General features: G+C 34.8%; 1 protein-coding gene across 3 annotated transcripts in view; it reads left to right on the top strand.

The window, feature by feature from the left end:
- Positions 1 to 13348, top strand: part of LSAMP (limbic system associated membrane protein) — a 652933-nt gene that overhangs the window by 347392 nt on the left and 292193 nt on the right. For all 3 annotated transcript variants that reach the window (XM_082742308.1, XM_082742309.1, XM_082742310.1), the window contains exon 2: positions 2568 to 2800. In XM_082742308.1, the coding sequence (XP_082598434.1) occupies positions 2568 to 2800 (233 nt within the window). The remainder of the gene's footprint in view (positions 1 to 2567; positions 2801 to 13348) is intronic.

Genomic DNA, 13348 nt, shown 5'->3' with positions numbered 1-13348 from the left:
CACATGGGGTGTAGAGGTTACTTAAAGTAAAAATTTAAAAAAGGAAAATACCACATTGTGGTCTGCTTAGCTTCTTGGCTAACTATACTAAGTTAGTAAAAAGTGTGAGTGTATATGTATGTGCATATATCCTAATATATCTTTCACTTATTTGTAAGTAAAAGATAAATTTTAAAAATAAATATAAGATGAAACACAATGTAAGAATAAGCTGTTATGTAGATTGTCATAGCAAAATTTCCACATAATGTATTGTTTTGGTAGACACATTTTTGTGGGTCTGGTAATTTTGCTGAAATCGTCAGTTACATCTTTAGGTAAGATAAATCTGAACACTCTCAGAGAATAATTTGGGATAATGATCTGAGTGATAAGTTTAATTTTTCCATGGACAAAAATTGCTAAAATGTCCAAAAGACCCTAAACACCTAAGTTAGTAACTCTACCTTGTGATGGTTAGGAAATTTGTTCATTTGTTGATGTTGTAGGGTTTGGGACGGGGATGTGGAAAATAGGTAAACATATGTCCTCTTCTCTGTGAGGGTGACACTGTCAGTTTAATAGCAGGCATTCCCCAAGTACCTATATTCTATGAGATTAATTTTTGGAGGTACCTAAATGAATAGAGCAAAATATCTGCCTTTAATTGATCTGTAAGCCATAGTTACATAAAATTGGCTATATAGTATTTTTTCCCCAAAATGAACATATTAGAGACATATTTTTGGCTAGACATTATTCAGAATATATTTCTATGACGTAGTGTATCTGTTTGCTGCTATGTTGAGCTACATAGATGAGAAAAGTACAAGGAGATACATGATAGAAAAATTAAAATGCATTTACAGAGGTAAATTTCCATTCTCTGTAGAAAAGTAAACCACAGTAAACCTACATCAACAACTGCATAAAAGTTCTATAAAGTGGCTAACAGCCTATTAACTCATAAATGATTCTCAGTTGAGAAGAGCCACATATATCATGAAGGACAGAGAAACAATGCCACAAAATAATAGAACAGGAAAAGTCAAGTATGGAAAGAAACAGCAAGCATCCACGAAGTTAGCTTTGTACTCCCTCATGGAGAAGTTCTCAATTATCAAACATTTAATTAATCACAACAATATCTCCATGGCAGAGAGATACATATTGGCTAATAGAGACACTAAATGATGACTTCATCTACTTATGTTCTGGATAATAATTAGGTAGAGGAGAAAAAAGACCTATGGATCATGGAACTCAAGTAATTAAAATTCTCATGTTCAATAAAATATTCAGTTCACTTAAAAATAATGGGAGTAGGGGGTCTTTTGAACCATAGGTGAGGTATTTTGAAAGGGTGTAGCTTTTCTCCTTCTAAGGCTGAATTGGCCTCTGTATACCTACTGTAGACAGCCTGTAGATAATGCATCAATTTCCTGTCTATGCATGGGTACAGAATCTCTATGACTGACTTTTTTGACCTGAGAGAAAAACCTGGATTTGACTTAGTTTGAGAATACAGAACATGGTATTTTAATTGTTCTGCTGTCATGCTCCTGGCTTCTCTCACCATCCCTCATGCCCCAGAGTACTGAGCAGATGGCTCTACAGTTGTGAACAGGGTCTGGGACAATCTCCCTGTGGGGCAGACATAAATCTTGCCAAAAGGATACAGAGAGAAGTTCGTTTATTTGTTTGTTTTTTACTTGATTTTTCCATTTCCAGATTCTCACTGGAATTGAAGGAGAAAACTGCATTCACCATGAAGCCTCTACCCTTTCCCCATCAATCTGTATTCTTTGCCTCTTTCTTGCAAGTTTCAGAAAGAGATCCTTATAGGTTTTTAAAATAAGTAGTCATTAAGATAAACATTTTTCCTTCATTTTTTTTGGAATAGGAACTATGAAATTGGTTTCTTCATCTCTCATAAAATATTGAATTCACTCTGATGCACCAGCAGACAACTTGCTGCCTGCAGCAACTGGAACCAGACTTAGGCAAGATGATGCTAGCTTTGATTTCCTTGACACAACTATCTGCTTACCTTCAGATCTATTCACACACTTCTCACTCCTGGGAGAGGGCATTCCAGACTTACAAGAATCTGAAGCAAATTCTGAAATCTTGTCTAATTCCTACAGTAGTAGGGCATAAATTATATCTACCATCACACAGGAATTTAGGAAATACTTATTAGAGAATTAATACAATTCAAAACTCAGTAAATGTGTCACATTATCACTTTCAAATTCTCAGGTACTTAAACAGATGGAGTTCTATGTGGTGACCTTTTCCTAGTCAAGAAGAAGATAATCCAGTGGGAAGTCAATACCTATTTAATTTTATTTGCTTGCATTTTTCATATTGATTGGTTATTGCCAAATTGAATCTAATAATAGTGACATCCATCCATTGGATGGTAATTAGTCTTAGGACAACACTTAGGACTCTAAAAAGTGGCTTGGCGATGATTCATCCTGCATGTAATTATTGTTCTTGGTCTTGTTGAGGCCAGTCATAAGGAGAATGAATGCAGGTGCAGGTAAGGCTGAGGTTCTAATGTTGTTATTCTGCTCTGGCAGGTGCGTTGTAGAAGACAAGAATTCGAAGGTGGCCTGGTTGAACCGTTCTGGCATCATTTTTGCTGGGCATGACAAGTGGTCTCTGGACCCTCGGGTTGAGCTGGAGAAACGCCATTCTCTGGAATACAGCCTCCGAATCCAGAAGGTGGATGTCTATGATGAGGGTTCCTATACTTGCTCAGTTCAGACACAGCATGAGCCCAAGACCTCCCAAGTTTACTTGATCGTGCAAGGTAAGAAAAAGTGGGATAGGTGGTTGGTAAGGGAGAGGTGAGAAACAGACATTAAACATGATGTACAAAATATTTGCAAAATGCTTTCTGAAAAATAAAAAGCTTTCAATGGCATTATTACATTTTAGTGTCTATTTTCTCTCAGGATAGAGTTAAAATAAGAGGATTTAGGAGAATATAAAGAGTGCCTCTGTGAACCAGGACCCTTGATAAGCATATTCTCTCCTAGCCTTTAATATAAAAGCATGTAACAAAGGCCATATCTATAAGAAGAGCACACAGAATACTTAGAACCATGTGAGGTTCTCTTTATCAGCCGTTAGGTACTAGATGCTTTGCTGAAGGCTTGATTTTTATCTTCAGCATAAAGAATGTTGCTAATTATCTGTTTTCATGATAGTAAATGCTATTTGGAAAAACAAAAATTTCCAGGGGCCTTCATATCCTCTCAGCTGGCCAGCTTCTCTATCAATTGTATCTCCATTTAATGCTAAGTTATTTGTGAGTAAATCCAATGACCAGGCTCTACAAAGTCACTGGAGACAATCTGCTTCTAGATTGGGGTTTCCAAGGGCACATCTGAGTCATGGTTTATAGGATGAAAACCCTAAGTGGCATACACATGCCCCCAAACCATAGCTCTCATGGGTCCCTTTCCCCATGCTTGCAGAATGAGAACAAAGCTGATCAGCTGCACAATTTTATTGCAGGCGAAGTCAAACCACCAGCAGCTTCAATCCATCTATCAGGAAAGATCTAAGCACTAACAAATATTAGGGCTGTGTTCATGTATTCTTGATTTACAATTTTATGTAAATTTGATGCAAATCAGGCATGGCCCTAGGGCTCCTGTCAGGATTCCAATGCAGTCAAGTGGTGTGGAAAAGTTTGACTGTAGCTTCTATTAATGTGTTATGGAATTGATTATTGCAGCATTTAAATTATTGCTCTCCCAACTCCTCTGATTAATAGATGGAAACTGGAGTGAAATACATCGGAGACTGTCTGGTCCAGAGGTGGTTTAATCATGTGACCTCTATCTTGGTCCATTTGGAATGGCTGATAGCTTCATTTTATTGCTTGTTAAAGGAATGTCTACTGACTTGCAAAGTTCCTATAACAGTCCAGGCATAGAATGTTTTCCTTGTAGTTGAGTACAGAGTGCTAGAGCTTATAACATGATACTTCAAGGCTTAGACCACAGGCAGTCCATTTAAATGTGTAAACATAACCAGAGATGTGTAAATATGTAAATGGGTTAATTTGCCAGCTCCCTCAAAAACACTAGTGTGACATATATTTTCCCTCTCTCTCTCTTACATACATACATACACACACAAACACACTTTCCTCAAAACAAAAGAAGTTCTACCCCATGCAATGGCAGATGAAGGGGAGGCAACTAGTTTTCTTAAAGACCCTCAGAAAAGATTTCATCCAATAACCAGCTCCATATTTTATTATGATATTCATACACAATTTTAATTCCTTTACAGCCTTTAGTGACACTGGAAAGCCACTAGAGACCACAACTAAAAAATGTGTATTGTACTATACTAAATAAAATTGAACAATTTAAGTGTATTTCTTGGTTTCTCGATGAGGAAGCAGAAGTTCTTTAAATTTAGGATACATGCTCAAGGTCACATGGAGAGTTTAAGGAGTGAGTAGTTTGGAGCCAAGGAGACCGAGAATCAAATCTGAAGCATTTTCAACTGGAAGGGAAATTTATTGTGATGACTTTAGAAACTATCATATCTGTATTTAAGTCAGCTCTTAGCACCAAATGTCCCAAGCCCTTCCCCCTTTTTTTTCTTATTTATCTATGTTCATTTTAGTTATGAACTAAATGTACTAATCCTGAGGGGCTTAGAGCTGGAAGTAAGTTGGATCATATTTGCATATATCTTCATACCGTGTTGGCACAAATGAAATTAAATTTAACTAACATGAAGTCAAATTTAATAACTTCATATTAAATTAAATTTAACAAATCAATATTAAGTGATGGAAAAGAACCTACTAAGTGCCAGGCACTGTTTATTCTGTTGGGAAGCCTTCAAGGTTCTTCTACCTGGTCTAAGAATTAAATTGACATGAAATAGATTAGTAGGAAAAAATCAAATTTAATTTCATATGTATGGGTATCCATATAGACATGAGATTCCAAAGACAGGCAAAATGAGGTATATATATCATCCTGAACTAAAGAGAAGGGGCCACAGGTCTGGGACTTCAAAGGAAAAAGAAATCAACTCACGGGAAAATGAAGAAGAGTAAATGTTTGGTAAGCAAATATTGCTGAGCCATCAAAGAGTGCCTGCAAGGATTCTCCTTATCTACCACCCCAAGTTCATATTATATAATATAGTTATTTATGGTGATAGCTCTTTTGCTGGAGCAGGTCTTCTGTCTAAATTCTTTTAAGCAGTTAAGGGGAAGGTCAATTTTTCTTCCTGAGTCCTTGGACACTGATTATTTTTAGGTCTAAATAATCTGCATGACAAAGGTACAAATCTTGGGGCAACTCTTTCTGAACCCCTATAGTTCACTTTCCCATTTGATTCTAATAATATTATTATTAAGTGTGTATTAATGACTTTATTAAAAATACATAAAATCTTCAAGTTCAGATATAATAAGGAGCCTGCCTAAGGCTGCCTGTTGGCTTAGGACAGGGTTTCAAACCCATATCTGTATAATTCAATATACTATTAAATATACTTTTTAATTATGTTGCTGTGGAAGAAAAAATGAGCCATAAAGCCTATACTTGAAAGAGAGATGAGGGGGCGCCTGGGTGGCTCAGGGGCTCAGGTCATGATCTCAGAGTCCTGGAATCGAGTCCCGCATTGGGCTCTCTGCTTGGCGGAGAGCCTGCTTCCCTCTCTCTCTCTCTCTCTGGCTGCCTCTTCGTCTACTTGTGATTTCTCTCTGTCAAATTAATAAATAAAATCTTTAAAAAAAAAAAAAAAAGAGAGATGAAGAAAAGATCTTCTCCTCATTGAGTCCAAGTCATGAAGGGTTTTTTTTTTTTTTACTATTATATGGATGTTGGCATTTTATATTGAGCTCCAGATGGCTGATCCACTTCTCTTTAGGACATTAAACCTTATTATTGTATCAATAATTCTATCCCATCATCTTGTTTTCTTTTCTTCATACTCTTTCGTACTTGTGCTTCAACCCTGTGTTTTCACCATATCAGCGATGCTGTCTCTAGGAATGGCTGCCAGTCTTCCTTCCAGCCCCACAGCACCATCCTTCAAAATATGAGTCTCTTGAGTTTTTCAAATTCTGCCTTCCTCACCCTCCATGGTTTCTCTTCATCCAATTTAACTAGTCATTAAATAAATACTGGATTCTTTTTTTCCTTGCCTAATGGTGAGGACACCTTTAGCTCCAAGATGTTATGAGATATCAAGAAAGAAGAGCAGTTGAGAGCGTGGGCTTTGAAGTCACACTGCCTGCTTCAAATTTCAGTTTTCTTTCTTGCTACTTAAATAAATTTGGCGGTAAGCTGCTTAATTTCTCTAAGGCTCAGTTTTGTCATATATAAAACAGGCAAAATTTAAATTTTAAATACCCCCAAATTTATTGTAAGGGTTAAGTTAGAATTCTATGTAAGCCCCTAGTCCAGTGTCTGGATCTCATGAGTTCTCACCCATCATGATGATAATAATGGTGATGATGATGGTGGTGATGATGATGATGGTGGTGATATGATGATGACGGCAACCACGATGCTGCTGCTGCTCCCATATCTGTCACAAGGCTGACTTTGGCCCTATATCTATTGTCCAGAGGCTAACAACTGCTTCCACTTATGCTCGTTACCCTTGTGGTGGGCTTCTTCAGCTTTTATTTTCGATCTTTCCTGTCCATTTTCTTCAGTTGTCCTTTCCTCAGCATTCAGTCTTTCACTTTACTTCCTTAGGATTCTGACGGGCTTCTTAGACCAGTATCACTTTCAAGTTCTTAGTTACCTTTATTAAGAATATTAAGGAGAAAATTCAGTATGCTTCACAGTAACACTTAGAGAGTTTGTTAAGTTTTTAAATTTTTAAATTAAATTTATTTGTTTTCAGCATAACAGTATGCATTATTTTTTACCACACACAGTGCTCCATGCAATCCGTTTAGATTGGTGGGAGCTTCCCAGAATTTCTGATGAAGTAATTCTGGAGATAGGGGCTGAGACTATGCATTTCTAACACATTCAGAAGTGATAATGATGCTACCAATGTGAGGACAACACTTTGAAAACCACTGCTCTAAAAATTTGTATACCTTAAGAATATCAGAAGAAATATTCCTGCATAATTTCATTAATTTGAGGTAGTTTTATACCTACAAATACTCCTAAAACTAATCTCATTGAACATGAGACAGGGAATAGGTAGATTGACAAATACCTTAAATTTCATGGTAACATCTTGGGCCTTCTGAGATTGCTTACCTAGCCTAGTTCTGTGGAAAGAAAAATCTCTTCCCAAACTGTCCATTTGCAGATAGTAAAGCTTAAAAAAAAAAAAAAAAAAAAAAAAAAGGTTGAGACACAAAACTGCTCCAGGCTTCAAAAATCTCATCTGTATAAATTTTAAATATTTGTATCCCCTAATGTTTTTCATGTTTCATTTTCCTGGAAACCTCCTTTTCTTTTATATGTATTCCCATCACATTAGTGACTGTTTAACATCTCCAACATTTTCTGTCTAGGTTTTTATCAGTTCATAAGTGTCATTACACATAAAATACCCTGTATTAAAATAAATATGCTGCATGGTTCACTAAACTCAATCTTTAGCGAAATGACATCTCTACACACCTTCCTCATGAGATACACAAGTGAAAGTTTTGCATCAGCAAATATACAAATCAACAATGATCTCTGGGTTGACTTGTGATTAGTAGTATTAAATGATACATCTGTGGAAGTCAAAGTTATTCAGAAGAAACATGCATTTGAGATACTTAATGAATGGTGGGACTCATTTCTCAAGCCAGGTATTTTGTTTCCCACACCACCTTCTTTATAGATTCTGAGACAAAAGATTAAGAGAACATCATCTTTAACTTTAATAAACAAAGTACTTTAACATCCTTCCTATTAATAATGCTCATTTCTTCTCCAGAGGTTATCCTCCTATGATATATATATATATTTTTTCTGACCATGCCACAAATGGAAGCACTTGCATTACAACTGTATTTCTCTTTATGTGATCCTAGCATAACCTGCAACAAAGTCAACAATTTGGTTTATTATACTTGTCAAAATGTAGACTCCTGAGAACCACTCCCAGAACAATTAAACCAAAATCCCTGGGAATATAGTCAAAATTTGCAAATACACTGTGCTCTGCAGGCAATTAAGATATATGTGAAAAACTTAGAACTACTGTTTTAGGGATCTAAACAATTAATGAGAAGAATTTGCAGCTACCTGCTTGTTTATTTTCCTGTATGACATAGCATCAAATTGGATATAAAGCTCTGTGGAGCAGATTCTAGAACCTTATAATAGAAAAATGAAAATAAAATAAAGTAAACCTATGTCCTTATTGAAAACAGATGTTCTTGAGTGCTGGGAAGAGTGGCCTCAAAAATGCGATTTTTTTTTAAACTGTAATATTCAGAATCTTCATGTGTATAAGAATACAAAGGACACCCTAACATGACAGCATTTTTAGAAAGTGAACCTTATTTTTAAATATCTTACGCAGGAGCACCTGGGTGGGTCAGTCAGTTAAGGAATGGATTCTTGGTTTTGGCTCAAGTCATGATCTCAGGGTCATGAGATCTATCCCTGCATCAGGCTCAGCACTGAGTGTGAACTCTGCTGTAGATTCTCTCCTACCCCCTCGGCCTCCCACCCCTGCTCACACTCTCTCTCTCAAATAAATAAATAAATATATAAAGTCTTTATAAATAAATAAATATCTTATTCACCATCCCTTGCAATGTTTATCATATTTTCAAATTTTTATTACATTGTACTTGTGCTCAAGTACCATACTAAAATGATCATTTCCATGTTGAGTCTTTTGCTCTCTTTTTATGCTATTCTAATTTGGTTAGCATTTAATTGTAGAAATGCCCTAATCTGCATATAATAACATTGGAGATTTTTTAGAAAACATTTTTTGGTTTTTTAAATGTATTTCTAAATTAATAAATGTCTAAATTTCACTATAATAGTAAAGAGAATACCAGATATTTTTCTCACCACTGTGATACAGATCATATGCCTGGATTCTGAGACTATTACATGTAAGGAAATTTATTGCATGATTACCTTAATTAAGCCAATAACATTATGGAAAAAAATGAAAGTGGCACTCCTTGTAAGATCATATTTGGCCTTTTCTTTCAAATCCACATACCTAAAAAACCAAATTTTCTGTACCTCATTAATTTTAGAATATTCATATTGACTTAAAATTGTAATTCCATAGATTCCCTTTTAATTTAATAATTGAAAACTCAACTCTTAAGAAACACAAATGTAATTTTTTTCATGAATACTAGTCTAAAACTTATTGTTTCTAGGATTCTTAGAAGTATTTTAAATCCTATCAAACATTCCTTATTTTGATATGAATGTAGTTAGTACCCAGAACTCCAAGCAGATTTCTCTTTTATCTCTCTTAATCTGTCTTTTCTTTATTTCTTTCATTACTGTATTCCCCTTTTATTCCATTTTGTTTTCCACAGTTTTAGTTACCCACAATCAACTGTGGTTTGAAAACAAATGATCCTCTTTCTGACAAATAGTCAGAAGGTCAATAGTAGCCTAACATTATAATGCCTATGTCATTCACCTCACTTCCTCTCATCACACAGGCATTTTGTCATATTATCACAAGAAAAAGTGTGAATACAATACAATAGGATACTTTGAGAAAGACCACATTTACATAGCTTTTATTTTAATTTATTACAGTATACAATATATTGTTCTTTTTATTATTAGTTATTATTTTGAATCTCTTATTGTTCTTAATTTATATGTTAAACTTTATCAAAGGTATGTATGACTGTATAGGAAAAACCACAGCATCTGTAAGGCTTAGCACTATCCATGGTTTCAGGCATCTACTGGGGGGGGGGGGTCTTAAAACATATCTCCTGCAGATAAGGAAGGGCCCTACTCTACTTCCCTTATTCGCCTTTCCCTTCCATCTTTATTCTTGACCTTCTTTAAACAGCATCGTGTTACACTGATTGTTTTTTCAGTAACTTAACATTGTCTACAAAATTTCATATAAAATAATTGGCCAGTGCATTCTAATTGAACTTAGCCTGGAGCTCTTCATATTTTTAGCACAATCTAATAAAATAAGGAATTTTAAATCTTCTTTCCTTAGATTTGATCTATGGTTAATTTTATTGATTATTGAGAATCATAATGATTAACTGGAATTCTCATTTGGAATTTATATGCTGAAATCTACTAATTTTTCTATTCTATTATTCTATTTTAATTATTCTATTCTATTCTTCAGCTTAATTTTTCAAACAGTAGCCTCTTGATTGCCTATTAAAACCAGATTCTGTCTTTAAGGACATCAATATCCACATCAGCAATCACACAGCTAATATAATGGGAATAAGTGAGTTTTGGGGACTAAAATATTTGAGATTATTTTTGGGGGGAGGAAAAATTTTTATGTATCCTTCAAAGTTCTTCTTGAGAGTCATCTAAGAATCATATTGACATGAGACAAATTAGCAGGAGAAAAACAAAACTTTAATAACATTTATACGTTCTGTATACATGTGACAGACCCAGGAATACTAAGGAATTCCCCAAAATGACTCAAGCCATCATTTTAAATGCCATCTTCAGCTAAAGTCAAAAGATGTTGGAGGTGGGGAGTCAGTTGTGGGGACTTACCAGGAGAAGCACAGTAACAGTAGTTAAGATTGATGTGCAGAGCTAAAATCATTCCCTTCTCCATGCATAGGAGTTTCCAGAGACTTAGAGTCAACTTCCTCTTCTTGGAGGACTGTGAGACACTCTCACAAAGGGAGATTTCCTTTACAAATGTAAATGTCTCTTACAAATGGAAAACTTCTACTCAGTTTTCAGAGCTTCTGTTATGTTTGCAGTTTTAAGTTGATATTCCACCTGTGAGAAGGACTTCAAATTTTATCTAAATCAAGCTCATCTCCCGCAAATTAATTACTATCTCCAAGCTTTCTATATGTATTTGCAGTCCACCTTTTAGCTATCAAAAGAAATCAAGTTTCTACATCCGCGTATTTTCTATTCTAGCTTGCATTTGTCCTTCTTGAAGATGACAGAAAATAAGGGACCAGAGACAAAGTTATTTTAAAACCCAGGTTGGCTCTGTGTAAAAATTGATTCAATGAAAAGAAGGAAAGCTACCTGAAGACAGAGAACAATTAAAATCAGCTATATTGAAATCTTGAATCTTTATACCATTACACCAACTTTAACATATTATAGTCAGAATTTTGATGGTAATCAGGAAGAATTTGAGAGTAGGCATTTATTCCATTTTGGAAATGCATATACTAAATTGTTTAGCTTTATCCAGTTTTCCTTACATTTATTGTTTTCCTTATATTTATATATCATATGTGACAACTGAAAGATGGGCTAGTTTTTATATAGATATTTTACCTATAGCTACATTTGTAATTTTTTTTACCCCCGTAATATTTTTAAATAATACTGTAAGCTACTTTAAATTGTGATCATCAGTAACATTTATGTTTTCTACAAATTACCAAAAACAAATACCCCCCAAAAAACCTGTGTACTTTTAACAATATTAAAGGCAATTTTTGAAGTCATATATTTAATACTTAAGAAAGATGGCATATATATTTATTTATATTTTTGATATACAAGTACTTTTATTGTTTTCAATTTGCTCTAAATAGGTAACATTTATTTTTGGACAATAAGATGATTTGGGTTATATTTAAAATTTGTCAAGTCTTATATGTACTTCAGTGACAAAGTATAGAAAACATAATAAAGCCCCATTCCTTATTCTCAGTCAAAAAGCTAATGGGCAAGGTCAAGTGTAGTGGGAAGGCAACCCAACCTGTGCCAGGGCTTACCCAAATGGAATACAAACACTACAGGGCCCAGGGCTCACAAAAGGACAACATCTAAATGAGGAGGTAGTCACAGAGGATTAGGACCTTAGCTACAGTCAAGAAAATTGAGAAAGTTAGTAAATATATTGAGGTTAATGATAACCAATTTTTCATTATTGGGGAAGAGAAGTATAAATATGGAAAGGGGAGAGCTAAAATGAACCAGATGGTGTTAGATCGAAATCGGAGTTATTAGTGTTTATTCATGAGTTTTAACAGAAGATAGAGAAAATGATGTCTACTTATTTGTATATTTTCTACTCTTGCCCACTGAGAGGGCCTTAGAGCACTTACACCTCAGTAGCTGTGAGCTTAGCTGGCATCCAGATGTTGATTTTAGAATATCACTGTTAACATAGGCAGTAATTTCTTTGACATCAACCATAGCGACATTATTCTATATATGTTCCCTAAGGCAAGGAAAACAAAAGCAAAAATAAACTATTGGGACTACACTGAAACAAAGAAGCTTTTGCACATCAAAGGAAACCATCAACAGATCAAAAAATTAGCCTACTGAATGAAAGAAGATATTTTCAAATGATATCCAAAATATATGAACAATATATAAAACACAACACCCAAAAACAAATAATCTGATTTAAAATGGGCTGGGAAACTGAACAGATATTCTTCTAAAGATGACCAACAGACACATGAAAAGATGTTCAACATCACCCATCATAAGGGAAATGCAAATCAAAACCACAATGAGATACGACTTTACATCTGCCAGAATGGCTGTTATCAAAAAGTAACAAGTGCTGCTTTTTGTTATGGAGAAGATATGGAGAAAAGGGGCCCCTCATGTACTATTAGTACAGTACACTGTAAATTGGTATAGCCATTGTGGAAAACATTGTAGAGGATCCTCCAAATATTTAAAATATAAATATCATATGATCCAATAATTCTACTTCTGGGTATTTACCCAAAGAAAATGAAAACACAAATTTGAAAAGATACATGCAGACTTATGTTTATTACAGCACTATTTACAATAGCTAAAATATGGAAGCAGTCTAAGCATCCATCAGTAAACAAAGGGATAAGATAGATATAGATATAGATATCTCATCCTTTTTTATGTCCGTTTATAGATCTATAGATATATATAAACGGACATAAAAAAGGATGAGATCTTGCCATTTTGACAACATGGATGGACCTAGAGGGTATTATACTAAGTGAAATAAGCCAGACTGAGAAAGACAAATACCTTATGATTTCACTCATATGTGGAAGCTAAACAACAAAACAAATGAATAAACAAACAAAAAACAGAATCAAATGTATAAATACAGAGAACAAAGTCATGGTTGCCAGAGGGATGGAGGTTTGCAAAATAGGTAAGGTGGAGTGGGAGATAAGGTTTCCAGTCATGGAATCACTAAGTCAAGAATACCAGGC

This window comes from Mustela nivalis, assembly GCF_964662115.1.
Source record: "Mustela nivalis genome assembly, chromosome: 1".
Lineage (NCBI taxonomy): Eukaryota > Metazoa > Chordata > Mammalia > Carnivora > Mustelidae > Mustela > Mustela nivalis.
Note: the sequence above shows the minus strand (reverse complement) of the source record. Positions and strands in the feature narration are given on the sequence as shown.